Source organism: Dryobates pubescens, chromosome 5 (assembly GCF_014839835.1).
Source record: "Dryobates pubescens isolate bDryPub1 chromosome 5, bDryPub1.pri, whole genome shotgun sequence".
NCBI lineage: Eukaryota > Metazoa > Chordata > Aves > Piciformes > Picidae > Dryobates > Dryobates pubescens.
Genome location: NC_071616.1, coordinates 36,382,368 through 36,410,058, shown reverse-complemented (window position 1 = coordinate 36,410,058; position 27,691 = coordinate 36,382,368). Strand labels below are relative to the sequence as shown.

The window sequence follows — 27,691 nt, the reverse complement described above, 5'->3', positions numbered from 1 at the left end:
TCTTTGGGACAGGGATTACCAAATGTCTGTGTGGGTTTGCTGGAGGTCTTGTGTGTTTGCTTGTGCTCCCTTTGAGGGGTGGGGAAGGCTGTCCTATCATCCCTACTAACATTTCAGTCTAGGACTCCAGTGTTTGTTCATTCCCCCCTCCTCTCCCTTCTCTATTGCTTGTGCTTGGGAACAGAAACTGAGTGTGATGTTCTTTCTGTTGCATGACTCATCCCAAGCCCAGCGTTGAATCCAGATCTCCATCTAACGTGCATCTTTTCTTGCCTCTTGCTCCCTCTCTCAGCTAGGATTCCTGTTCCTGAGCTCTGTTTACAGGCTCATACAGGAGCTGGAGAGAGCATCCTTGCTGAAACTGCAGATTATCTATGGGTCAGCAGGACTAGGGGCTGTCACCAGTCATAGCATTTGGAAATGATTTGTGAATCATGGTGTGGAACCAACTGCTTTAGAGGAAGGTGCAATATCACGGACAGTTATCTTGTGAAAGTTACACGTGAAAATTTCTGATTCTCAGTGGCTCTGTTTAAGGGCTTATCTCACTAACCCACTCTTGCTTAGTCCTTCCTGATTCTCAGAGTGGGTGGTGATCGGACTCCAGCTGACTTGTGCTGCTGTGCTTGCCACGTGTTTTTGCCTCCTTGCCCTGTACACATTACTCACTTTCACCACTCTCATTCGTGACTGTTGTTGTGCTGGGATGCTCACGCCTGTATCTATTGATTTATGCTCGCATGGGTTTCCAAACATCGTTGCTTTGACATCCATGGGCTCTCATGTGCTTTGAGTCACAAAAGTTTCTGTTCATATGCATATTCTCATGCTTTTCAAGCTATTGTATGCTACCTCACAATCTACCTTTTTTTTTAATTAATTCCTTTTTTGGTTTCTTTTTCCCCTTCCTTGTAGCACTGATGGCCAACGTGGAGGACTTGATTATCAAGACCGTAGTTTCTGCTGAGCTGACCATTGCCACAGCTTGTAAAACTTTTCTTTCACATCGTGGCAGCTGCTTTGGTAAGGCACTGGGAACCTCTTTGTTGATTTGCTCCGGATACTGTTTGCAATTTCCAACTCTGTGAGGGTACAGAGAAGTATGTGTACTGTGTGTTCCTTATTGCAAGGAAGCCAGATACTGTGGGTGGGTTGGTTTGTTTTTCCACAGTATAGGCTTCTGTGAGGGCAGGGGATGTTGACTTGCAGTTGCTCATGTGCCAGTGTCTTTCATCAGAATCCCATGCTAGAAAATGGGATGATGAAAAGGCACCTGAAAGGGAACTGAAGAAGTGCTACAAAGTTGAAGTTACTGACCCACTAGTGCCCTTGCTAATCACAGTATCACAGTATAACTAAGGTTGGAAGAGACCCCAAGGATCATCAAGTCCAACCTGTCCCGACAGACCTCACGACTAGACCATGGCACCAAGTGCCACATCCAATCTCCCCTTGAACACCTCCAGGGACGACGACTCCACCACCTCCCTGGGCAGCCCATTCCAATGACGAATGACTCGCTCAGTGAAGAACTTTTTCCTCACCTCGAGTCTAAACCTCCCCTGGCACAGCTTGAGACTGTGTCCCCTTGTTCTGGTGCTGGTTGCCTGGGAGAAGAGACCAACCCCTTCCTGTCTACAACCACCTTTCAGGTAGTTGTAGAGGGCAATGAGGTCACCCCTGATCCTTCTCTTCTCCAGGCTAAACAATCCCAGCTCCCTCAGCCTCTCCTCAGGGCTTGTGCTCAAGGCCTCTCCCCATCCTTGTTGCCCTTCTCTGGACACGTTCAAGTGAAAAAGGATGGCTGTAGAAGATTACACATCCCTGTAGAGCACTTAGCATTTTCTATCGAGCCCCCTAGCCCAATGTAGTTCTGGGTTGCTCTCCTACATGCATCTGAGGAATAGGGAGGACTGCATATGTAATGCAGAGCCTGGAATGACAGTGGTGCCAAGGTGCTTCGGGGCTTGCGCTTGCGTGAGAGCACCGCGTGGTGGCGGCAGAGCCTGTTCCTGGCAGAAGCTGGATGCAGAGCTGAGTGCTGGCAAAGGGATTTGAGAATTTGCTGGCAGCCAGTACTGGGATAAGGTCCAGAAAGCAGCGGCTGGTACCACAGTGTGCCTTCTCCCACTTTCCAGTGGCTGCTTCCCAACCTTCCCTAAAGAGGCCTCCTCCTGCTTTTAGTCCCCCTTGCTCACATGGATACACACACGAAGATGGAGTTTCTGGGTGGGGGAAATGAGTCTAGAATTAGTCTCAGTCAGTGCTTAAACCAGTGACCAAGCTTGGTTTAAACTATGCTGTGTTTAGGTATTGAGACATATTTAAACTAGCTGTGACAGGTAAATCCATTTGTGTGGTCCTTGCATTGCAAGTGGGTATTGCCAGTTCTGCAGGTTTCAGAGCTCTGAGACAAATGCTGTCATCTCTGGATGTTTGGAGGTGATGAGATGGTCAAGAATCAAGGAAGAGCCATAGTTAGTGTTGTTTAGTGCCAAACTATAGCTACCTTTGTGCCCCCACCTTGTCTTGACTGGCTGTTATGGCTTTGTTCAAAGGTGGAGAACCTTGCCATACGTGTGGATTTAGGAGACACATAATAGTTTAATGAGGCAGCAGTTTATCAGCTACTTTAGAAATATCAACAATATGGATTAAAAAAGAAAAGAAGACACCAAAAACCTTTTAGCTGCTTCTGTTGTGGCTTCTCCCTCAGTTGTCTCTGGATTCCTTTGAGCCCTGTGTGTGGAAACTAATGTTCCTCATGTACTTTTTGGTGGGCCTGGCTTTGAGGTTATCCCACTTCCTGCTGCCTCCCCAGGGCTGCAATAACCACCCTCTTAGATACTCCCCCACAAATAAACTGTTTTGTTCCATTTATTTCAGTGTAAACATAAATTAAGTGCTTCCCAGGAAAGAGAGCTTAAGTAGGAGCCATACTGCTTCCCTGGGGAGCCTGAGGCATTTCCAGAGCTCAGTACTTTCTGCCACCTTCCCCCACAATTAAGTGGTTGTCCCTGGGTCCTTGTCCCAAGGATTTGAACTGCCCTTGTCATGCTGTATGGCTCATTCTTCACCTCTGTGTCTTGTTCTGATGCTCTTTGGTTGTGCCACATTTAACTGTACTGTAAAAAAGACATTTTTTCTAACTGGAAGTGTTCAGAATGGCTGAGTTCATAGCTGATAACATGAGGGAGAAAACTGAGACTGAAGATTTCAAGGCAGTATGCAGAGTCTTGGAGCCATGGGAATCTCTTTTTCGTTCTGGGCTGTGAACAATGAAACTGGATGTGTGCCATGAGAAAGACTGATGATTTGGAAAGTAAACCCAGACTTCAAAAAGTCTTTATGTGAGATTCAGGTACAGAGGTAGGCCTCATTTGGGAAGCTTCTGGGAAAAAATGACTAACAAAATGTGTATTTTACTCTAGCCTCTCTAATGCTGTTCTAGGGAATGGGACTCCAGAACAATTGTCACCTTATTGCTAAAATGAAAATAACAAATACTTCTTTGTCTGGTGTCTTTTGCCCAAGTGAGTCCCTGCTTAGAAATGTGGGTCAAGCACACAGATACCATACACATATCCTGTATCTTGTTCTGGTTTCATACATGGCATGTCAAGGAAAAGCAGAACAAGTGTTCCTTACACTTATTTTTCTTGCAAAGCTTAATGCAGTCTAATTTTATACCCTTACTGTCAGTGTTTGCTTTAAAGCCAGTATCTAAGGCTGCCATTTTGAATCTGAAGAAGGTTGTCCTTAGAGTCCTCTGACTATGGCCAGGTTCAGAAGTATTGTGTCTTTCAGGACACATCTGATGATGATCCAATGTGCTGAGTTGTGACTGTCTTCAGAATTTGACAAAACTGTCAGCTGAGCCTGAAGGGTAAAATGAGTCTTCTAGTGATACTCCTGTAGGAGCAAGGGTCTGTCCCTGCACTGTTTTCCCTACTTGTCACTTCATGGCTCTGAATAATACCTAATTGGTTGTTGATGATTTTGCACCTAGAGCTCATCTGAAATAGCCAAGATCCATATTGCTGCAGAAACTTTCTGGCTTCTTTAGAAAGCTGTTCTCAGATTGGTAGCACCAGTTCAGGGCCCTGAGGCAGACCTAGGAAGAATTAACTCTCCCCAAAATGGTCATAAAGAGGTGACTAGCATTGTAAATTTGTCAGTAGACTTGTGTTACAGAAGTCTGAATCAGCCCTTGTTTTTCATTCCATTTTCTGCTGCCATTGGTTATGGTAATAAAATTAGTCTTTAGCATATATATGAAAACATGGAAGTGAGGAATGTTAAGTTGTTCTCTTCTGGTTTGCTTGGGGCTAAGGTTGTTGGAGTTTAGGAGGCTGAGATCACAAGAATTTGGGCTAATGAGGTCAGGCAACATGCTCTTTCTCCTTCACTTCACGTACCTGTGTATCTATGGAGTCATTGCCTTTTCTTTTGACCCTGCTGATACTACATTAGCTTAATTTGGCTGCCTAAAGGTAGGATAGCAATGTGTGGAATAATTCTGCACCCTCATGTTTGGGTCTTTTCCTCTACTAACACTGAGATATAAAACTTTGCTGTGTTAAAATAAAGTTCTCTGGAAAAGGGAGTCATGTTGTACGATTTGGAGTGCAAGGCAAATTCCTACCCAAGACTACATTATGAGTACTCTCCCCAAAGTCTTTGGTGTCCAGAGTAGAGGTGTCTAATCTGTTGCTTGAGATGATGCAGTGTGGCCTTTTGCTTATCAAAGCCTAAACTCTTATGCTGGCCCTTTGCAGAGTAACAGGAATGATTTGGGACTTCTTTGATAGCCCCAAGATGTGGATTTCTTCATGTCCCCATAGCTGTTAAGATGTGCTCTGCCAGAGTTGGAAGAAGGCACTGTAGCATAGAATCATAGAGGTTGGAAAAGACCTCAAAGATCATCAAGTCCAACCTGTCACCCAAGATCTCATGACTACTAAACCCTGGCACCAAGTGCCACGTCCAGGCCCCTCTTGAACACCTCCAGGGATGGCGACTCCACCACCCACCACAGGAATGAAGAAGTTCAGAACATCTTATAAGCTACAGCTTGGATGCTTTTGGTTTGCAAGTTCACAGCATGGTGGAGGTTGTAATTCCTAAGCACAATGAGTCTGTTGTAAGATCTGTTGCAACATCTTTTTTTCCCTCCTGAGAACATACGAAGGCAGCCAGTCTATAGGCAATGAGATCACAGAATCGGAGTGTTAGGGGTTGGAAGGGACCTCAAAAACTCATCCAGTCCAACCCCCCTGCCAGAGCAGGATCACCCAGGGCAGGTCACACAGGAATGCACCCAGGTGGGTTTTGAGTATCTCCAGAGTTCACAGAAAGAGAGATTGGCCATAGGAATGTGTAGCATCACTAGATAAAGTGGTGGACTTCACTGATGAATAAGGTCATGGGGTTCATTTACAAAGTGCTCTGTAGTACCTCCATCACTCTAGTTTTAGGAGGCTTTCTCCCATTCATTGACTGGTTGCTGCTTTGGATGAAATTGTAGCACTTTTAATTAACTTTTCTAGCTGCAACTCCTTGATACATGCTGTCTGTCTATAAGCATGATCTGCAGGATAAAGAACAGGAAAAGTAAGAAGGAAAAGGGAAGGCCTGAATTTCAGTGGCACAGGTGTAGTTCCTTGTGTTAGGAATGTCTGTAAGTATGCTTCTGCTTAAAATGAGGTGATCAAGCAGAAGAGTTGTGTACTATGCAGCTTTAATTCAGTGTATCTGTGTCCCTTGGTAACCTCCATTCAACTGCAGAATATATACTCTGGAGTGAAGCTGCTTTTTCCCCAGTGAACAAGCTGAAAACAATGACCAGAATTATAGGGACCCTCTAGGAATTGAGTTTATTCTTTCTGTGCAAGTTCATGGAAACATTATTTGCACTACCAGGCTATCACTTGTGACTTAGTTTCTAGGCTTGGAGAGAATAACAAGCTCCCTGGGGATATTTTCTGAAAAGGAGTGCCAGTGCAGTTTGTGACAGGGTTATAAGATGAATTTGGAATACATAGGAGTTTACCAGAACCATAATGCTTGAGACTGTCTCTAGCCTTCCTCTTAGTCTTAAGTAATGATATTGGCAAAAAAAATATCTGACTGAAGTGTTGCTCTTAGACTTTAGACTGAAGCTAGCTCTTCCCCTGGGAGGAAGGGAAGCTTGGTCAGCAGTAACTTCTCTATGGGGGTTGAAGGGGAGAGGCAGGCTATTCCTGCTGTGTCTTGGCAACAGCTGGTACCTCTTGATATAATTCCAATCTCTTTAGCAAACTGCAAGGGATTTTTATGGATTGTAGTAGAAAGATGAGAGGAGTAAGGAAAAGCACTTTGGAAACTTGGTGCCTTAATTTCTTCTATTATTTCATTAACAACAATAATGGTGCAAGGTGAGTTGTCATAATTCTGCCTTTGCCACAGCCTGAGGCATTTGTTTTGCTGTCAGTCCTTCTATTTTCTTTCTACAGAGGAAAGTGATAGTCTTGTTGGTGATTGCAGAGGATATGCTTCTGGTCTTGCTATGCTCCTTGCTCTGCCTCTGTGTGCTCCCTGTGTATTTATTTTTACAGATTAGAGTTTCACAGTAGAGAGGATGCTTCTGTGTTCAATCTAGGTAGTGCATGTTCCAAATATGTAAGAAGGCCAAGGACATATTTCTAGGCTAGCTTGAAAAACCACAGGTAATTTTTCTGCTGTTTGTGCCTTAGTATCCCATGCACATTTGAGAATCCCTTTGTGCTAAGCCCAACAGGGGAACTGGTGAAGCTGGATTCTTTAACCAGAACATGAATACTGCATATCTCCTGATGACCTGAGGTATCAGAGACATCTGTCTAGGGGTTGCAGATGTGACTCAGAATACATTAGACTTGGAACATTATGGAGTAGTACTTGGAACATTATGGAGTAGTAGTAGACTCTTTCTAGGAGGCCTTAAGGCATTGCAGATGGCATTAGATATCTGTGTTTAACAATGGAATAGACTCAACAGGCCACCCTGAAGAGCTTAATGGCCTAATAAACAAGGCAGAAGCAAGGGCAAGGAGTGCAAAGCATGAGAAGCATGGTCAGGGCTAGCTCAAGTCAAGAGGTTTCCCATATGTATTTGTAATAGTGGACCAAGAAATTGAATAACTGGATGGGAAAGAGAGAGGTTTAAAGAGCAAGTGGTTTGGAAGAGAGAGTAGAATGAAGTCAGAGGAGCCAAAATACTAGCAAAGGTCCTTTGAGGGGGAGAAGGAGGGGATGGCCAACAGCAAAAGAAGCAGCAGTTAGTCAAAACAAAATGATCTACTTCCTGACTGGGACTGGGTGGTCGCAGGCCAGCAGCTGCCACAGGTCCAGGCATTGCTTTTCTGCTTCAGACATGAGCTACTTGTGCACTGGTGTTTGCTATGCCATTAAGAGTCACAGGGCATCACCAAAGATTAGATTTTGAAATAATGTTTTCAAATAATCAGAAGTTTCTCCTGGTCAAAACACTTTACTAATGTTTATACTTAATCCCCACCTCCTCCTTTTCCCTGTACTGCAGCTTTTCCCATCTGGGAAGCAAGGGAGCCAAATGTAGATTCAGCTTCAGTTAACCAACTCCTTAACTCTCTGCTGTTTTGCTTCTCATTCAATGTCTGGCTACACAGTCTAGAAAAGTGAGCAGGCAATACTCTGCTGCCATTTCCTCCCCTTCCAAGTTCCACCCCCCCTAGCTCATTATCTTCCCCCTAAGCTGCATGAGCTTTCACAGAGCTCTCTGCATGGGAATATCTTGTCAAGCAATCCAGCTCCCTGGAGCCAGCATCAATGTCAGGCAACAAAAGGCCAAGGCCAGAATTTAAGAGAAGCAGCATGGCAAAGAAATTTTCCTGCTTTCATTCCAGGCACTGGAGAACTGGTTAATTCCACAGAAATCCTCCTTCTCTCCTAATACCCTGCCTGTTCTGTGGTGTTTGGGAAAAGTGTGCAGAAGTTGCCCTGATGATCATGAACTGTATTTCTTAATACTGGAAGAGGGAATTGGCTTAATGCCAACTTCTGATTTACCATCAGCTTTGTGTAGCATCCTTCTTGCAGCTCTTTCCAAACTACAGAGAACATGTATAAAGAGTGAAATAGGAAAATCAGTCTTGGAATAGGAAACTGGCTTCAATCTGAACTGTGTAGTGCAGAACTCATCCAGCAGATGTAGTATGCTATGAGTATTTTAAAAACTAAGGATGGGTATTTCCATAGTGGTTTGCAGCAAAGTGGCAAGGTGTCAGTAAAATGAAGTGCTCGGAGGTCGTCTGTGAAAATGGAGCTGCAAAGAAGGAGCTGCTAAGGAGAGGACACTTGTACACCTGTGGGGGCATTGCAGGAGAACATAAATGAGTGTTTGAAAAGCAGCTGATGCTTGAAAGAAGCAAGCTTTTCTATAGCTGACTGGAATAATGAACATAGGGATTTAAAAAGGGGGAAAAGAGAACAAACTTTTGTTGTTTCCATGATCCAGTGGAAGTAGTAGATAGGACTTGCTGTGCTCATGTCAATTCTGTGTGAAAACAAGTAGTAGAGTTCTGCATGGACTGCAGTTTGTGGACAGCAAAGAGTTTATGTTTCTGTATAATGCTTTCCCAAGACAAACTTCTGCTTTCCTCTTTTTTCCCCAATATATTTAATCTTGATTCTGAGGCAGTGAAATTTCCCACTTGTGGAACATTTTATTGTTATTTGTTCAGCCTGGGAGAGTTTTGGTTGAGGGGTTGGACGCGATGATCTTGAAGGTCTCTTCCAACCTGGTTTATTATTATAGTTCACTGAATGTAACATGATTGACATAGTCTCTATGAGTTCATTTGCATATAATGTTGGGCATTAGGTACAGTGGTGCAGTGAGGAAGACTTACAGTGTCTGCTGTATTTTCAGAGCTGTATGGTTTTGATGTCCTTATTGATGACACACTCAAGCCCTGGCTGTTGGAAGTGAACCTATCCCCATCATTGGCCTGGTAAGTGATTCCCAGTTTCATGTGAGGCTGAAACTGCTGCTAGAGGTGATTGTTCCTGAAACTCATGGTCTTAGGAGGGCACAATTCCATGATGCCAGAGGAGGATTTGTTCCATTGCTAACTGACAGAGAGAATAGTCCTTTGCTTTTCCCTTTGCATAAACAAACTTACTGCAGCAGTAAGTTTTGAAACAACTCAGTTGGGATTCCATTTTCTTTAATTATTTCTCCTCCACAGGCCATCATCATTGTTAACACTTCATAATCTTCCATCACAGACAAATTCTGAAACTCTCCAGGCTATTGTGTAGGGTTTAAATCTGCTTGGCTAAGTAGAAACTTAACCATTTTGCAGTCCAAGCAGATTTTAGACTTTATGCTTGACTTGAGTATGTAGATGTATGCTTGAGCTCAACATTTTTCATTTAGTACTCTCTTTAGGTAAAATATAAGGAATGAGTGTTGTCCTGGCCCTTGTGCTGACCCTCAGGCTCTGATGAAACTTGAGGATTTGTTTTTGTAGATCTCCAACTATGTGTGCTTTCTGGACTGCTGTTTAATTTTACAGGAGTACAGATGCACCACACACTTTTTTAGAAGTGTGAGTAATATTTCAGTGTGGTGGTGTAAACAAGCTTTAAGTTACATGTTCCTGGAATAGCCATATCTGGCTCTCCTCTAGATCTTCTTTCCCCCCCTCCTCCATCCCCCTTCTTTGTCCTGCATAGAGTTTTTTTCATCATAACCATAGCTTTCCAGGGTACCCATTTTGTTTTCAGATACAACTGGAATGTTTCCATAGCCTTCAGTTTCCTGGTTTGGTGGTTGGTGCTGATACACATAGACATGGAATTGTTTGCATCCTTTACTACTTTACTACTACTTCCAGCTCACATCTTTGTCCTTTTCTCTGCTTTGCTGTGTTTGCCATTTTCTTTATTCAAGCTGTTTAGTGTCTATATCACTGTGCTGTAGAACATGGCTGATTTATCTGCTGCCAAGGAATCAAATTTTGCCTATCTGATGTGACCTGTATTTATTAATTATTCCACTGGCTAAAATTGTGGATGCTTTCTCTCTGTCCCTGCTGTCTGACCCCTTCATATCAACTCATGTCTATTCTACCTTCCCTAATAATTTGTTCCCATCCATTAGAACTAACCCATCTGGTTTGCTGTGGAAGGAGCATGGGTAATGGTGGTTTTTAATGATTCTACAACAGCAACCTCTGTCTACTTCATGAAATGTAGCATAGACACATTCAAAGAAAGCATTTTAGCTCTGCTTGGCTAGAAACAAGGCTATACATTGCTGCAGTACATTAAAGCTGTGAAAAAAGATAAACAGGGACAAATTAATCTCTTGCTGTTTAATCTTTACCTGTGGGTGTGAAAATCACCTAGTTTGGCTCCCATGTTGATTATATCTATGTTAAGGACCAATACAAAGAAATTATATTGGAAGATATCTGGGATATTGGTACATTCCTCTCACTTAACACCAGACAAATAATTTCTCTTGTCCTCTGTTGCATGTTGGGGTAGTGATGCTCCTTTGGACCTGAAGATCAAAGCTAGCATGCTCTCAGATATGTTCACTCTTGTAGGTGAGTGTAACAAAAAGTTCCTTTGATCTTTCTCTCTTTTAAAACCAATAGAAGATGATAGGTTTATGAGCTGTATGTTATTAGATGAGTATAGTGGAGGACTCTAGTTAAGAAAAGCAACTGTACTTAGGGCTGGAAAGTTATATGGAGACATTTCAGCCCCAGAAGAATCTGGCTGTTTGTGATGCATAGGTGGTATTAAGGGTTCCTGTTTTCATATTTGAAGAAACTGCTTTTTGGCAGGTGACCTGTTTAGCCCTCATAATCAGTATTCATGCATTTTTTTCAGCTTGAATGTGTGGTTTCTGGTTAGGCTGTGTTTGAAGTGGAGTCACCTTTGTGAAAGCTGCATGATTATCCCAGGCTGGATGAGGCTCTGGCCAGCCTGATCTAGTGTGGGGTGTCCCTGCCCATGGCAGGGGGGTTGGAACTAGATGATCCTTGTAGTCCCTTCCAACCCTGACTGATACTATGATTATATAGTGCACAGCACCTTTTAGGCATCACTGGTACATCCTGGGTTAGATGCTTGACTCAGCTTACCCCTAGTACTAAACAAGGCAGAATTGTCATCAAGTGGCCTGCTCAGGTATGTAAGAAATGGAGACTATTTCCATGTTGCTATGCAGTGATCAGTCTTAATGATGTCAAGACTTGATTTTTTTGAAGCAAGTCCTGGTCTTATTAAAAATATGCAATGCCATGTGCAGTTTGGGATTAAATAAAGTAAGATATGAAAAAAAGAAAAGTATGCTTTATTGTCCTTGTCTGGGATAAGGAGATCAGTATAGACTGAGATTATTAACAGGGATGCTAGGTTTGTATTTCAGGACTTGCCTGTCTCAAAGTTCTCATGTTGCTCCTGATGTCCGTAGGTTTCGTGTGCCAGGATCCAGGCCAGCGGTCAAGTCGGGCCATTTATCATTCCTCTGAATCTGTCAGAAGAAATCCATATCAGAAGGTGCAGGTAAGTGACTTCAATGAGCCAGAGCTGAGGAGGATAGCAGGAAAGTCATTCTCATTGAATTTGGCTCACAGATAAGAGCACCAGTGAGTGACTGAGGTTATTTGGATTTCTTGCCTAATTACAGAAGAGGCTGGGGATTCACCTAAGCCATGCACTGTTCAGCCACTTTTCTTGTGGGCAACAAGCTGTCAGAACTTTAGTTTTATATCTCCAAGACCCTCTTCTAGGCAGAAAGGGCTTTTTGCATTTGAAATATAAGGCTTGTTTCCTATTCACTCCTGAAATCTTTTACTTCCTGTCCTGTGGATCTTTGGACTGAGGCCTCAGGTGGCTGTGACTGTCCTTTACCTTTTCTGCTGAAAGAGTGCTTTCTTTAGCCTTACAACACTGAAGGGTAGTTGTTCTCTATCTCTTTTTGGCTCCCAAATGGATTCCATAAATACCTGCAGAAGCAGAACATGTGCGAAAGGCAGGGAGATTCCCCATGTCATTTGGTCTTTCAAATGCATTTCTCCTCAGGCAAATGGTCAAACAGTGTATCCTGACACTGCCTGCAGCTGATGCATGTGCTCCTGTGAAGGAGTTCAATTAAGAAACTAAAAGTCATTTTTGTTCAGTGACAGAGTACCAGTCACTGTCCATTTTGGTACAGGGAAAACTCGCACAAATTGCACCATTTTTGTAAAGCTTGGCCTCTTGAGTCATGGGGAGAGAAGTGAATAGCTGGCAAGGTGAGATTTGAGGGGCATGGGTGAGTCCAAAACTTGAAAGGCCTATTTAACAGATAAGGTTTCATACAAAACTCTCTGACCATAAAGATGCTTTTTGTGGCAGTCAGATGCTATGTCAGATAAATCAGGAACCATTCCAGAAAAGGTAATTTAGTCCCTTAGAGTAGTGTGATCATCTGATCTGGTGATTTGATGTCTTTTATCTTTTAAAACTTATACAAGACAGTCTCAGAAAATTGAGCTCTTGAGAACCATTGAATTTTAAGGAGGCTTTACACTTACAGAGTTATTTTACTTAGGAAACTCAAATAGGTGTAAGGGCCTGGCCAGTTGAAATGTGCAAAGATTTATAGGACAGAGCAGCAGTTATGAGATTAGATTAAATTCTCTTTTGGGACTTTTCCCCCGCTTAGCTGTGTTTACCAGGATAGAGGCTTCTAGTCCAGTGATAAAGTTTTATAGCATGTTTTTTCTTAAGTACCTAAATGGAAATCCCATGGCTAAATAGGTGTATCGAACTTTCCATAGTTTAAGAATGTTTTGGGCTGCTCTTATCTCAAACTGTTGGCTCTTTGATACTTCTGTTCCTGCTCTCAGCTGCAAAGGACACTTGTTTTTCTTAACTCCTTCATGATGCCTCAAGTTTTGATTGTTCACATAGGCTGTCTATGATCATTGAAAACGTTGCTGCTTTGGAAAGAAATGCTGACCCCAGTGTTCTTGGTCATGAGATAGTTATTGTGTTTTCAGAGTTTCACCAGAGTGGGCTGTGAGTTCCTTGTGCAATTTCTTTGGTTTGACTCTCTGAGCGTTTCTCCCTCTAGGGAAATAAACAATTTAGCTGCTTCCTTTGTAACTTATTGTTGATTTGGGTTGGAGCTCTTTCAATTAATCCTGAGCAATAAAGGGACCTTGACCTGTTTTGTGTAGACCAACTGTAGAGAAGAACTTGGCAGTGGTACAGCTAGAAATTATAGATAGGTCTCCTGAGAATTCTTTCTTATACCATTTGCTCCTCTTAGGCATTGGAGAGGAGGAAGGCAGCCTGAATACCACCGAAGGCAAGAAAATTCTAAGCTCCTATGGTAACAGTTTTCTTTTGAACCTATCCCTGTCATTAAACTGTTCTTGCTTGTAGACCAGTTGCCAGAAAAGTAATGCAGGGTACTTTATGACGTTCTGCTGATGTTTTTACACCTAATTTAGAATGTTAAATAGCATCTTGTGCTAGCAAGAGCCCTCAGCCTGTTGCTGAGTACACTGCAGAACATTTGAAATCTTAGAGATGAGCCAGGGGCTCCCAAAATTACAGGAGTTTACAGGGAAACACCAGAATTAAGGGGTGTTTCTGTAAGAAGGTGGCATGGCTGACAGCCCAGCCATGGGACCTGATGTTATGCATCTGAGTCCTGAGGGAACTGGGTGAAGTTGTCAAGCCACTTTCTGTGATTTTTGAAAAGCCATGGCAGTCAGGTGGAGTCCCTGGTGACAGGAAAAAGGGAAACATTGCACCCATTTTTAAAAAGAGTAGAGAGGAGGAAACTGGGAGCTACTGAACTGCCAGCCTCACCTCTGTAGCTGGGAAGATCATGTTGCAGAGGCCGCTAGAGGCTGTGCTAAGGCATGTGGAGGACAGGAAGCCATTGTGGCTTCAGCCAGGGTGAGTCCTGCCTTATCAACCTGGTGGCCTTCTATGATGGAATGACTGCCTCAGTGGACAAGGGAAGAACTGTGAATGTCATCTGTCTGGACTTCTGTAAGGCCTTTGGCACAGTCTCTCATGACATATTTCTCTCTAAATTAGAGACATGGATTTGATGGATAAAACTGTTCAGTGGATAAGGAATTGGCTGGACGGTCACAGGAATAGTGGTCAATGGCTAAATGTCTGAATGGAGATTGGTGTCAAGTGGTGTCCCTCAGGGGTCTGTATTGGGACTACTACTGTTTAATTTCTTTATCAGTGACCTACACAGTAAGAGTGAGTGCACCCTCAGCAAGTTTGCAGACACCACCAAGCTGAGTGATGCATTTGATAGAGTTGAGGGATGGGATGCCATTCAAAGAGACCTGGACAGGCTTGAGAAGTTGGCCTGTGTGAACCTCATGAGCTTTAACAAGGCCATGTGGGTCAGGTTAGCCCCTGGTATAATATAGACTGGAGGATAAGAGGATTGAGAGGAGCTGAGAAACCCTTGAGGATACTGGTGGGTGAAAAGCTGGACATGAGTTGACAATGTGTGCTTGTATCTGAAGAGGCCATCCATATCCTGAGTTGCATCAAAAGAAACATGGCTGGCAGGTCAAGGCAGGTGATTCTCCCCCTCTACTCTGCTCTGGTGAGACTTCACTAAGAGTGCTGCAGCCAGCTCTGGAGTCTTCAGCACAGGAAAAACATGTATTGAATCCTGAGGAGGACTACAAAAATGATCAGAGGGATGGAACATCTTTCTTATGAGGGCAGGCTGAGAGTTCTGGGGTTGCTCAGCTTGGAGAAGAGAAAGCTCCACAGAGACCACCTTGTGGCCTTTCAATACTTAAAGGGTGCCTACAAGAAAACGCAAGACCTTTTAGTAGGGCCTGTTGTGACAGGACAAGGGGTAATGGTTTCAAACTAAATGAGGGAGATTTATGCTGCATATCTGGAAGAAATTTTTTGCCATGAGAGTTATGGAACATTGGAAGAGGTTGCCCAGAGAGGTGGTAGAAGCTCTATCCCTGGAAAAGTTCAAGGTCAGATTGAACATGCTCTGATGTAGTTAAAGATGTCCTTGCTTACTGCAGGGAAGTTGAACTAGGTGATATTTTTTTTGCAAAGATCTCTTCCAACCCAAACCATTTTATGATTCTATGATCTTGTTTTTACCACAATATATGGAATATCATTGAGATATTTAAGTGAATAGCTTCTGGAATGTCAGGGGTTTTACTACTATTTTTTTTTTTTTCAGTCCCCTGGGTTCTGTAAACAATTCTATTTGACAACATCTGTTTCTCCTTCATACCTATCTGTCCTGGGTTCAGCTAGGATAGGGTTCAGTCATTAGGGTTTTGGTGGATATTTTATTTATTGTTTTGTGGGTTTTAAATTTGTTTTCCCCCATAAGAAGCTGGGAGGAGCCACAGGCAGGATTGGTAGCTGAACCAGCCAGTGGGGTACTTGATATCATACTAGTGTCATGCCTGCTTGATAAGGGAATGGGTGCAGGTGCTTTGAGCAGGTGGCTGTGGAATGGTGGGGCAGGGGCAGGCTGAAGGGCCAAGGCGTGGCCGTCAGGGCAGGGTCAGGCTGAAGGGCCGAACCATCTTAGTCAGTGCTGTTTTGTCTCACTCACTTCAGATGCTATTTCATTAGTATGGTTGTTCTTCTTGATTGGGTTTTTACCCCCTCCTTTGTGCTGTTCTGCTGAACTCTCCTTATCCCAAACAACAGGGCTTTGCCTTTTTCTCACGATTTTCTTTCCCACTCCACCAGGGGTTGTGGGAGCAGTTGCATGAGCAGCTGTGTGGGGCTGAGCTGACAGCTGGGCCTGAACCACAACATAGCAAGTATTTTCCTTGGGGTAACTCTGATCTTACAAACATGTGAATTTCTACAGAGTTCAGTTGGACACTATGATCTTAAAGCTCTTTTCCAGCTTTAATGATTCTGTGATTCTATGAAAATTCTGTGTATGTCCAGATGCAGTCTGCACAGCTGAGCATATCCAAGGTTAGAATTAGTGCTGCATCTGGAATGGGGACAGGATGCAGCTGTGGAGTATATGAGGAATACCTGAACTGAGATGACAGAGGCTGTTAGCTGTACCTCTGGAATTCAGTTCTACCCTTTTGCTTTAGGGTCATTGTGAGTTCTGCAGCTTGGGCAGGGCTGATAGGATCTGAGAAGACAAAAGGTTTTTATTCTCTGTGTGTCTCTTGCAGCGTCCTGTGTCTGCGCAGTCACAAACAGCAAACCTCAGACTGGTAAGTAGACTTTGGCTCCCTTCACCAGTATAAGGAACACAATTTCAAATGTTACCTTGTACAATGTTTTTGGCACAATTTCCATAGAACAAAGGTTGGAAAAAAAACCCCAAACTCTAGCAGCTTAACGAAAGAGTAGGTGAGGTGTGCTGGGAGTCAAGGGCAGCTGGGTTAAATCCCTTAAACATTTCAAAGAAATTGGATAGAGATGTTTAACACTGTTGCTCCACTCATCAAATGAAGACAGTGGCAGTACAGGATTTGGTAGGTCATTGAAAAGTAAGTGCAAAACCAAAGGAAGAGCTGGTGAAAGCAGCAGGAATGGGAGTGTCACGCTGAAAGGGAAGAATTATTGTCTTGTGTGCAGTGGGGCTGGAATAGGTCTGAATGAAAAGGATAGCACAGGTGAATTTGTATTGACAGAAGACAAGTCATAATTGTCTGAAAGACAGTCATCTGAAGGGAACTACAAGAATTTGGCAGTGAAGTGGTTCAGAGCAGATACAGAGATAAGAAGAGATTCTTGATGGGAAAATGTAGAAGTACAGTTAGTGCAAGTCAGACTGATCCACCTTTCCAAATGTCATATTTGGCACCCTCCTTGCAAGACATATGGGCAAATCAATGTTAGTTTACAACTCTAAGCACCTGCCTGCGTGGGGACACGGTAGGCATTATTTTGCTTCTGGGCTTTCTGCACAAATGTAGGAGCAATGATTTTAATTTTATATATTTTTGAAAAAATTTTCCCAGCAGGAAGGAAGGTAGGACAGATGGAATCATCTTGAGAACCTAATTCATTCTGTGCACTGCTGTTTATGTCATTATGTGCGAGTCTAGCTGATGCCAAGAGAAAAAAAAGTCGTCTTGAATGATGAGATTTCATAAAGAATAGGAAGGATCTTTGTGCCAGCTGCTCCCCCTGCTTAGTATAATTAGAATCATGATGTGGGAACCCAGAGGTGCTTGCAGAATCTGGAAATAGACCAAAGTGTTTTGATTTATCTGTGCTTTCAAAGATAAGCTGGGTGGAAGAGGAAACAAGATTTTGGAGTTAGAGATGTTTCCTTGTTACAGCCAGAGAGATTTCTGCAGGGAAACACTGGAAAGGAGTGTTTGTGCAGAAAGCTTAGTAGAATTCATTCTTTTTTTTTTCCTCTAGCATTTTGAAAGTAGTGTAGTTAGTTCTTAGCTAGTAGCCAGAGCTTCACTAGTCATAGGAGCCAAGATCTGCCAATGTGTAGGCATACATTTTCTGTTTGTAATCAATGAAAGAATCTCCATTGTATCAAGACAATGCAGAATAGTTCACTGAAGTATTTCCTTTCTTCTAATAGGATGAAAATTTTCCTGTAATATTCTCTCTGGCTAGCATTTCTCAGGGTATGGTAGTGTTAGGAAACATTGAGGTTTGGGTTGTGTTTTTAAGATGTTACTTAGCAGAAGAGTTTAGAGGAAGTTATTAAGCAAAGTTGTTGAGCTGTGCTTTGGAAATGGAGGAAGGCTTAAGAAGAAAGGCTAAAGCCTTTCAACAATGCCTTCAAGCAAACCCATTTGACTACTGGCATTTTTATTCTTCTATGAATGCTATTTTCTCATCCAGATAGTTTTATTTAGGCAGTTTTCATTATTGTTAACAAAGCGTCTCAGGTGCCACCTGCTGTTTCTGTTTTCTCTTTGGATGATTCTGTGGCAGTCACTGCAGTATAAACCATTCTAGTGCAATGTCTTGCTCTTGCAGTTGCTTCATCAGCAGATGTGGAATGACTGCTTACAATTTCTAATGAAATAGAGAGAATGGAATTCAATTCCAGTAGCCTTTACAAGTAAAGACACTACTTGATCTTGCCATGAGTTTTATTTGTATCTAAGCAGTATGGGATATTCCCTCTGGGCATATCCATCTTAAAGTTTCTGCTATGTTTTTATCTTCTTTCTAGATTAAGAAGGCTCTCTGTACACTTTTTGTTTGGTGTAGTCCTAAAAGAAACAATGATTTTTGTGTGAAGGCATGAGACCTTCTCAGCTGGCCTCTTTTAATGCTATTTATATGGCGATAGTTCATCTGAACTGGGCATAAGACCAGCTAGAATGTACTTGAGCACATGTTCAAAGATTCCAGTCTTGATGGCATATTGAGATTTTATAATCCTGCTAATCTGAAGATACTCAGAATTCCTGTCCTTTGTTAGAACTGATCAGGACTACCCATCAGATTAAAGTGAGCTTGGAGAGGCTGTCTCTGGATTGTCTTGTCTGTCCTTTTGGAAATTTGCATATGCATGCAAGTTTGCAGAATGTATCTACATGCACACACACAGAGGATCTGTCTGTTGTGTGAGGGAAGTAGCAGGTTTGGATCCTACAGTATAGTAGCAAAAGACTAACAGGTGCCAAAATCAATTTTTCTGTTTGCTCTTGCAGCTTTGTCTCATCAGTGAATTACAATTCTGTTCTGGTGTAGGAACATAACAGGAACAGGGAATCTGGTTCTGGTACTACTGAGGTGTGAATCCAAGTGGGGCCTGTGAGTGTGAATGCTGGCTCTAGTGCACTGTGGGTGGGGATTTTTTTGGTATGAATTTGTGGCTTTGGTGCTTTTGGGTATGTCTTGTGTTTTTCTGGAAGGTGCCAGGAGTGTAAATGCTGGCACTGATGCCTGAATTGCAAGTCCTGCTGTGCTAGAAAATAGGAATGTGAATACTCAAACTTGGTTCCTGATGGGTGTGGACTCTTCAATGGCTGGTGTGTGGAACTCTTGATTCTGGCTATAGTACTGTGGAGTGTAGATTCTGCTGGGAATGAAGCCCTGGAATTTGAGTGTAATTTTATCTTTTTTATCAAAAAGTAAGTTAAGAGAAAAAAGTAGGAATCTGAATTTACACTGTCTCTGCAGCGTACTCGCCCTCTGACTGCCAGTGATGCTGAAATTAAAAACCCCGTGCCCTCAAGCAGGGAAAAAGCAACAGGAAGGCAAGCCTGCTCTGTGCTAGGCCTCTCTATAGAGGAGGTAAGTAGGCTGTTAAATATCTTTTATTTACCTTGGCATGAAAGCCACGGTAAAAGGTAGTAAAAACCCCATCCTGTATGTGTGGTTGTTTGCTCAGCAAAGAGCAAGTGCATGTATGTGAAAAACATGATGGAGCTGTTTAGTTTGGAAAAGAGGAAGCGGGGGGGAGACCTCGCTGGTCTCTACAACTACCTGAAAGGATGTTGTAGAGAGGCTGGTGCTGGTCTCTTCTCACAGGTAATTAGAGATAGAACAAGAGGGAATGGACTCAAGCTACAACTGGGCAGGTTTAGACTGGACACTAGGAAAGATTTTTCCCGGCAAGAGTGGTCAGGCATTGGGATGTGCTGCCCAGGGAAGTGGCTGAGTCACCAAGCCTGGGTGTGTTTTAAAGGTGGTTTGGATGTGGTGCCTGGGGATATGGTTTAGGGGTGAACCTTGCAGAGTAGGGTTATCAGTTGGACTTGGTGATCCTGAAGGTCTTTTCCAACCTGGATGTTTCTGTGATTCTGTGATGTGTAATTTTTGAAACAGAACTGCTGAGTTTACTGCTGGTACTGCCCTCGTCCTCGATCAGGCCAGGCACACACATGTGCTTCAAACTGTGGTGGACTCTTTTGGAGTTTAAATGCGAGATAAAATGATTTAAGTGTGTCTTGCATACCCAGCCCACTCCTGGGTCTGAAGTAACAGTCTTGTCCTCTGAAACTCGGAGATCTTTCTAGGGTTTGTTTTTCACTGTGTCTGTTTTGGTGGCTGTTTTCTTCTCCTCTTTTTATTCCAAGATAAAAGTTCTTCGCCGAGTGAGAGAGGAGAATGAACGGAGAGGAGGCTTCATCCGGATATTCCCTACCCCATTAACGTGGGACCTTTATGGGTAAGAATGAGAATGCAATAGGCTTGCAGTGTCCAAGTGATGCTGTGTGCTGAGGGTTATTCTGTTAGCCCAGTGTAGAGCAACCAACTTAGCAGAGACACATACTGAGGGTTTTGGTAGTGTTTATTTTAGTGTTGAGGATACTTATTTTTGCTTTTGATTCCCTGGTTTTAACTGCTGCTGCTTTGCCTAACTGCACCTCACCTATTCTAAATTTAGAGGCATTGTTTCTGATGTTGCTTTTCTATCAGAATAAAAATGTCTTCAGATAATCCATTCCCGCTGTGCGCTTTCACGTCCTAGAGCTGTGCGTACTGTGAGCTCTGTCGTTAGGCCATAAACACAGCATAGGATTCATCCTGTGGCTAATACTGTATTACACTTTCCTCATTTTTTTTTCCAGTGTGTAATGTGTCTCTGTGTTTCTTGCCTCACCAGGAACTTCAGCTGAGAAGTGATAGCTCTCCTCCTTTCCTCTTTTCTGTTATGGTACAGCATATTGTCTCAATCCACTTATGGGATGTTTTTCATAGACCATTTATTTCTGTATTATGCTGCCTTTCACTCTGTTGAGCTTTATCTTGATACATCCTGTGTTTTGTTTTTATTCAGATCCTTTTTAGAGCACAAGACATCAATGAACTACATGCTGGCCACACGTCTGTTTCAGGACAGGTAGAAAGCTTTTCTATTTGGAAAGGTGGCAAGGGGCCCAAGCAGCATGAAAAGGATTGATTCCTCACTTGGCCAATGTTACAAACACCAGGCTGTGATCTACAATGCCCTAGCTGTGCATCACTTCTCTGGTGTGTCAGAGACTGTGGAGGTTCCTTACTGTCTTATATCTTGCATTTCTGAATCCAAGGGCAAAAAAGACAATACACAGAAGGCATGGAAGTCACTGACATAAAAAGATGACTGTAGACTTGAAAAGCCTTCAAACACTTAGGTTTCTCTGAAGGGATTATGGGTGGTCTTTACTTACCTTTTGTTTCAAATTTAAATTCACATTAGAGCTTGTCCTCAAGTAAAGTAAGTGCTGAAATTTACTCCTTATCTCTTGGCCTGTGCAAGCATGATCTGATTCCTTTCTCTGCGTTGTGTTTGGGTGGAAATGCAGATCATGTTGCTAGCTGAACTTAGATTGAGAGCTGTGCACAGTAGCATTCACTGTATGTTTACAATCATTGAATCATAGAATTGTTTCAGTTGGAAAGGACCTCTAAGATCAAGTGCAACTGTCAACATAACACCACCATGGCCATTAAACCATGTCCTGAAATGCCATGTCCACACATTTCTTGAACACCTCCAGGAATGGGGACTCCACCATCTCCCTGGGAAACCTATTCCAATGCCTGACCACTCTTTTCAGTAAAGAAAGTTTTCCTAATATCCAGCCTAAACCTCCCCTGGTACATTTCCTCTCATCCTATCACCTGATACTAGAGAGAAGGGGCTGATCCCCACCTTGCTTACAACTTGTGTTCCGGTACTTGTAGAGAGCAATGGGGTCTTCCCTCAGCCTCTTCCTCCCCAGACTAAACAAACCTAGTTCCCTCAGCTGCTCTTCATAAGAGCTCCAACAGCTCAATGCCTTTCTCGTAGTGAGGAGCCAACACCCCTAACTATGCCCTTTCTTCTCAATGTTTTTTCTTACCCAAATTTGAGATCCACAATAAAGTAACTATAGACTCATGATAAGGTTGCTGACTGAAGAGATCATATTTACAGAAGCTTTTCCTGCACCACCAATGTACAGTATTTTTTTGCCTTGCTGTGTGCTGTCAGGGATGCATCAGGAGGGTAGTTCCAAATGACACCACCTCCAATTTAAGCTAGACATATACAAGCCTCAGTTGTAGAGCAACTGCTCAGATTTTATCTGTTGGAGCTTCTTCTGGTTTTTTTCCTTCTCTCCTTTAATATTGGACTCAAAAGGAATTGTGTAGCTTTTACCTTTTTTTATTTGCACATATAAAAAACTTTGGAGGCTTTAATGGAGTCAGTGATCCAGAATGAAAAGTAATTTTTGCCTTTTTTTCCTTTGTAGGGGCAGGACAAAAAGAGACTTCATCACTGGGAGGTCCAGGTAAATGGCTTCTTAATGACTTCCACTTTGTATGGTTTAGTCTAAATTTAGACTTCCACAGCTTCATCTTCCAAGTGTTTTCTACCTGAAATCTGTCAAACTAATATTAGAAAAGTAAATACAGTGAGCAAAGAGTATTCCCAGCATATGGACAGCTTAAGTTTTGTTGGATTGGTCCTTAGGATTGCTCCTCTTAGATGTCCTACTTTGGCATTTCCACCATATTGATACGCCTCGTCTTTGAGCTCTCTCAAAAGATCTTGTAGTGCATGGGGGGTCTGGATTTAACTACCCATATATTCACTTTGCTAGATCTGAAAGATAAATAGAGCAAGAGGAATTTTCTGTGAGTGTTCCCACTTATATCAAAAAGGACTTTGCTGAAGCTATGTGCACTGACAGAAAGTTGTGTCTGTCTCCCTTAAAGAATCTGTCAGGACTTCTGCCTTAGTTTAGACAGAACCTATAGAAAGGTTGTCATTTTTCAGTCAGATTATGTTAAAATTCTTCTCTGTGACCAAGCAGTGAAGAACAAACTGGCTACATAACAGTTTCAGAAGACTGACCTCAGGTCTCTCTGTTTTCTTCTCACTCCTCTCCATTGTTTTGTACTCCTGCAATTCAGTTTTCCCTGTTAATTGTGCTTTGAACTTCTGCATGGTATCAGGACAGATGCTCAGTCATAGAAGTGTCACACTAGATAAGTGTGGTTTGGGGCTTTGAGGCATGATGTTCTGTAAAGTACTTCCAAGATTCACTGCAAATATTTGCAGGCTTTAAATAGAGCAAAGTTAGACTGATCACAAATATGTCTTCACTGTCTCAGGGAAACTGTTTCTTGAAGAAATTTAATCTGCTGAGTCCCTTGTATCATCAAGGAGATTGCCTAAAGTAGTGTAAAGGGAGATTGAGGGTGTGTCTGTGTTACACTTCGCAGAGCAGGTCTTAGTGCAAGGCTGGATATGAGGCTGGGAGCTGTGGACTCTCACATTCTGTTTTATGAGAGAAAGCTGCTTTCACTGGAGCTACGGAAGCGCCGGCGATGCCATGACAAGGCTAGAGCAGCACGAGCAAGATCAACAGGTATGCAAGGCCAGAGTCTTTGAGTAGCTGCTCAGAAAAAAGCAAGGACTTTTTAATTTGAAATGTGTGTGATTGGGGTTGCTCTAAAGGAATAGAATAGAATAGAACTGAATTGAATAGAATAGATTAGAATAGACCAGGTTGGAAGAGACCTTCAAGATCATTGCATCCAACCCATCATCCAATACCACCTAATCAACTAAACCATGGCACCAAGCACCCTATCAAGTCTCCTCCTAAACACCTCCAATGATGGCGACTCCACCACCTCCCCAGGCAGCCCATTCCAATGGGCAATCACTCTCTCTGTGAAGAATTTCTTCCTAACATCCAGTCTGAACCTCCCCTCGTGCAGCTTGAGACTGTGTCCTCTTGTTCTGGTGCTGGTTGCCTGGGAGAAGAGACCAGCCCCTGCCTGGCTGCAACCTCCCTTCAGGTAGTTGTAGAGAGCAATAAGGTCTCCCCTGAGCCTCCTCTTCTCCAGGCTAATCAACCCCAGCTCCCTCAGCCTCTCAGGTTGAAGCTAATAAATTGTTAATAGTTTTCAGTTCATTCCTCTTCTGAGCTTCCTGCCTTTTTAGTGCCTAGAACTTCATTCCCACACTTCCACACCCCCATATATCTTCAGGAAAATCTGGATTATCAGAGTCATGTGAGCTTGCATTTGTAGTTTGAGTGCAAGGATTCAGCAGTATGTGTGCCTTTATAATCCTCCACCTTCTCAGAGAACAATGAAACCTTCCAGGCTAGTTCTCCCACACAGCAGTGACTCTGAGCTGTTGCAAAGAAAGAAAACCACCTTATCCCAGGTGATGGGGGGTTAAAACTTAGAAGGGTGAAGATATGAATGAACCTCAAGAGGCTGTTCTTGAAGCCATTATCCAAACCCTTTCTAGTAGCTGTGGGTACTGGCTGCAGTGGGAGAGATTATAGGTTATAAATTGGTTTTTGGTGCTGTATTAAGGTGTGTGGTCTTTATTGGCAGATGTGGAAGTTTAGATTTTTGTAGCTTTGGTTTTTTTCTGACACACAAGTGCAAAAGAAAAAGTATATGTGTATGTCAAGTATGAGTGTGTGTGTGTGTATATATATATATGCTAGTATATATGTAAATCAGGATAAAATGTAGAAAAACACTTATTTCCTTGATTATTGTTTTTCATTTGTGCAGTTAGGACAAGAGTCTTGGTCTGTCTTCTCTGATACTGGGAAAAGGAGCTTTGCACCTGTTTAATACATAAGCAGAAAGACAAGGATGAGTAAGAGGCAGCGACACTTAAGCTGCTGTTCTAAAATGGTCATTTTTCTGTCTTAGCAGAAAAGAGTTTAGAAGTAAACCAAAGAGCATAAATAACAGGACTGTCTTCCCCACTTGTTTCTTACTTAACCAGCATAGGTGATTTCTCCTCTACTACAGGGACATCAGAATCAACAAAGGCATCCCTTAAATCAGACATAGAGGGTGAAGAAGAGGAGGAGGTGGATGAAGAGGAAGAGCTAGAAAGATCCGTTAGCTCTCTTTCAGAGACCCAAGTGAAAAGCAAGGCAAAGCTCTCTGACTTGGTGAAAACCACTTGTAAGGAGGGATTGCCTAAAACACTTGACAAGAAAACTGGAGATGGAGGAGAGCCCTTCCTTCAGAAAACAGGCTCGGAATCGCAGTTTAATTTGCTGCACGTTCTTCAAAAGCATGGAAACCTGAGGTGAGAGATTTCTGCACAGTGCCTTGAGTTTTGACTAGCAGCTAACAGTGGAGGGTGTATGCTTAATGCCACAGTGTGAATGAGTGTGGGGAGATAAGAGGACCCTAGAGAAGAGGCTTAGGAAAGAATGTAGTCACCTTAACATGAAGTTGGCACAGAAGTGAGACAGTTGCAGAGACTGACAGCTTGCCTAAATGCCTGACCTGCTGGGTCAGGATAAAGCATAAGCCATAGTTTCCACTGCTGCTCTTTAATCTGGTGATGTAAGCTGTTCTTTGATCAACTTGGGCTTCTAAAATGCTTCACATTCTTAGTGTAGGAAGCCTGCTATTGAATTCTAATATTCTTCTTTTCTTTGCATTTCCAAAGAAGCTGGTATAAACATATGTTAAACTACCCCAGAAAGCTTGGGTGGGAACAGCTCACTGCTGCCTCTCCATAAAATTAGTCTTTCTCATTTTTGTTCTTTTATTTTGGTGCTACAATTTTTTGCTTTGAATAATAATTTCTGCTTAGTGTCATCACCTCTTGACAGCAAGATCGGAGGTCATGTGAGTGACAAGTTACTGGAACATCTCATTGCCTGCTATTGCATGTGACAGTGTAGAGCAGAGTTCTGATGCATGGCTCTGGTGCTTGAAAAAGAGTTGCTGGAGGAGATTCTATAGGAAAATGCCAACCAGGATCCTATTACATGTTTAGAAGTGTGATCCTCCCCTTAAATGTGGTTAATTAAACTGTTTGCAGATGGACATGAAGGACAAAAAAGGAAAAGTGATCTTAGATATCTGTGTAGGTGGATATTAGATCTAGATAAGCAGCATTATGTTTTCTATGAAAAATGTCTGAAGGTAGATAAAATAACTGCTTTCTTAGTGCAGTTTCTGAGAGGATCTGTGAATTATCAACTGTATTTGAATATTGTCTGATATCTTCTTGTAGCAAGGACATTTGCTGTCACGACAGGGAAGAGTTTGGAACTGTTTTGAGGACAAACATAGCAATGCTGTGTTCTATCTATATATAGAATTGATTGCTGCCAGGAACTTAAGCTCTCTCTAGTGTTCCTGACAGAATATTGCTCAGCATCCAGTACTGTTGGGATTTACCACAGAAGTGTGTAAGGCTTGAGGTGACGTCATGTTCCATGGTTGTGCTGGGACTGGCCTCATCTGATTGGTCATTGGTGAGAGATTTGCTTGTGGGGTCAACAGGCAGAGGAGTCAAAGCAGGACTCTGCTTCATCTTCTGTCATCTAACATGACCACCAAAACCAGTTTTGAAGCCTTGACACCTATAGACAGCCACTAGCAAGCTCTGTATGGAGAAACTTCACCAGCAGCATGTAGTGGATACCGTTAAAAGAAGTTCTGTGTGCTTGTAGTGGGTAACTCTAGTAAAGGGCTTCCTGGGGCATTCATGAGAGTGGAATCATGAGAGTTATGATGCCTCCTGGGAGCTAAGATTCAAGACATTGCCAAGAGGGTGCTCCATCCTGTCAAGAGCATTGATTACTGTCCCCTGTTACTCTTCCATGTGGGTGTGAATGATGCTCTGAGCCAGAACATGGACAGAACGAAGGGAGACTATAAAGCCCTAGGAGTGTGAGTGAAAAACTGCCCAAGTTGTCTCTTCCTCCATTTTCACCAGGTGGAGGAAAGAGGACACTCACACACAGCTAGGACTTGATACTCATTATTCATCTGTGTGGTTGGTGCCATCAGGAGGGGTTTGGTGTTTATTACAGTGGGGCATCCTTTGACTATAACTTATTAGGGAGAAATGGAATACACCTCTCTTGAAGAGGCAAGGGAATCATTGGCATCAGGCTGTCCAACTGGGTGAGATGGGCTTTAGACTGAAGGACTCAGAGAACAGGGTCAGAGATGGCAGTGCTCATGCCATCCCATCCAGCTGGAGAATAAGCCAGGCCAACCTCACTAGCAGCAGATGTTCATTAGCTACCTTCCATGATGAAAGCTGGAAGGCCAGCCACGGAGGGGATTGGATGTGGCACTTGGTGCCATGGTCTGGTCATGAGGTCTGTGGTGACATGTAGATGAGGGGAGAGCAGTGGATGTTGTCTACCTCAATTTCAGCAAAGCTTTTGACACTGTCTCCCATAACTTCTTCATAGGTAAGCTTAGGAGGTGTGGGTTAGAGGAGTGGACAGTGAGGTGGACTGAGAGTTGACTGAGCAACAGAGCTCAGAGGGTTGTAATCAGTGGTGCAGAATCCATCTGGAAGCCTATAGTTAGCAGTGTTCACCAGGGGTCAGTATTGGGCGCAGTCTTGTTCAACATCATCTTCAGTGACCTGGGTGAAGGGGTGGAATGGTGCCCTCGGCAAGTTTGCTGGGGATACAAAAGTGGGAAGGCTGGCTGACACACCAGAAGCCTGTGCTGCCATTCAGTGAGAGCTGGGTAGGCTGGAGAGCTGGGTGGAGGAAGACCACATGAAAGTCAGCAGGGGTGTGTGTAGAGCCCTGCACCTGGGGAAAGTGTTATAAGGCCTGCTGTGCATTCTGGAGTTCACTGAAAGAGAGGCATTATAATCGGGTATTTTAATCACATTTTAGTTACTGCAGTACTAGTGCAGCTATCCACAGAGGATGTTTGGTGACACCTATGTCAATCTATCGCTTGC

At 43.0% G+C, this 27,691-nt stretch overlaps 1 protein-coding gene across 1 annotated transcript in view; it reads left to right on the top strand.

Moving 5' to 3' along the window:
- TTLL5 (tubulin tyrosine ligase like 5) overlaps positions 1-27,691 on the top strand; it is a 126,804-nt gene that overhangs the window by 18,208 nt on the left and 80,905 nt on the right. The window contains exons 12-22 of the mRNA XM_054162016.1: positions 916-1,023; positions 8,930-9,011; positions 10,555-10,616; positions 11,492-11,583; positions 16,239-16,280; positions 19,177-19,290; positions 20,076-20,167; positions 20,780-20,842; positions 22,221-22,259; positions 23,197-23,342; positions 24,760-25,045. Of these exons, the coding sequence (XP_054017991.1) occupies positions 916-1,023; positions 8,930-9,011; positions 10,555-10,616; positions 11,492-11,583; positions 16,239-16,280; positions 19,177-19,290; positions 20,076-20,167; positions 20,780-20,842; positions 22,221-22,259; positions 23,197-23,342; positions 24,760-25,045 (1,126 nt within the window). The remainder of the gene's footprint in view (positions 1-915; positions 1,024-8,929; positions 9,012-10,554; positions 10,617-11,491; positions 11,584-16,238; positions 16,281-19,176; positions 19,291-20,075; positions 20,168-20,779; positions 20,843-22,220; positions 22,260-23,196; positions 23,343-24,759; positions 25,046-27,691) is intronic.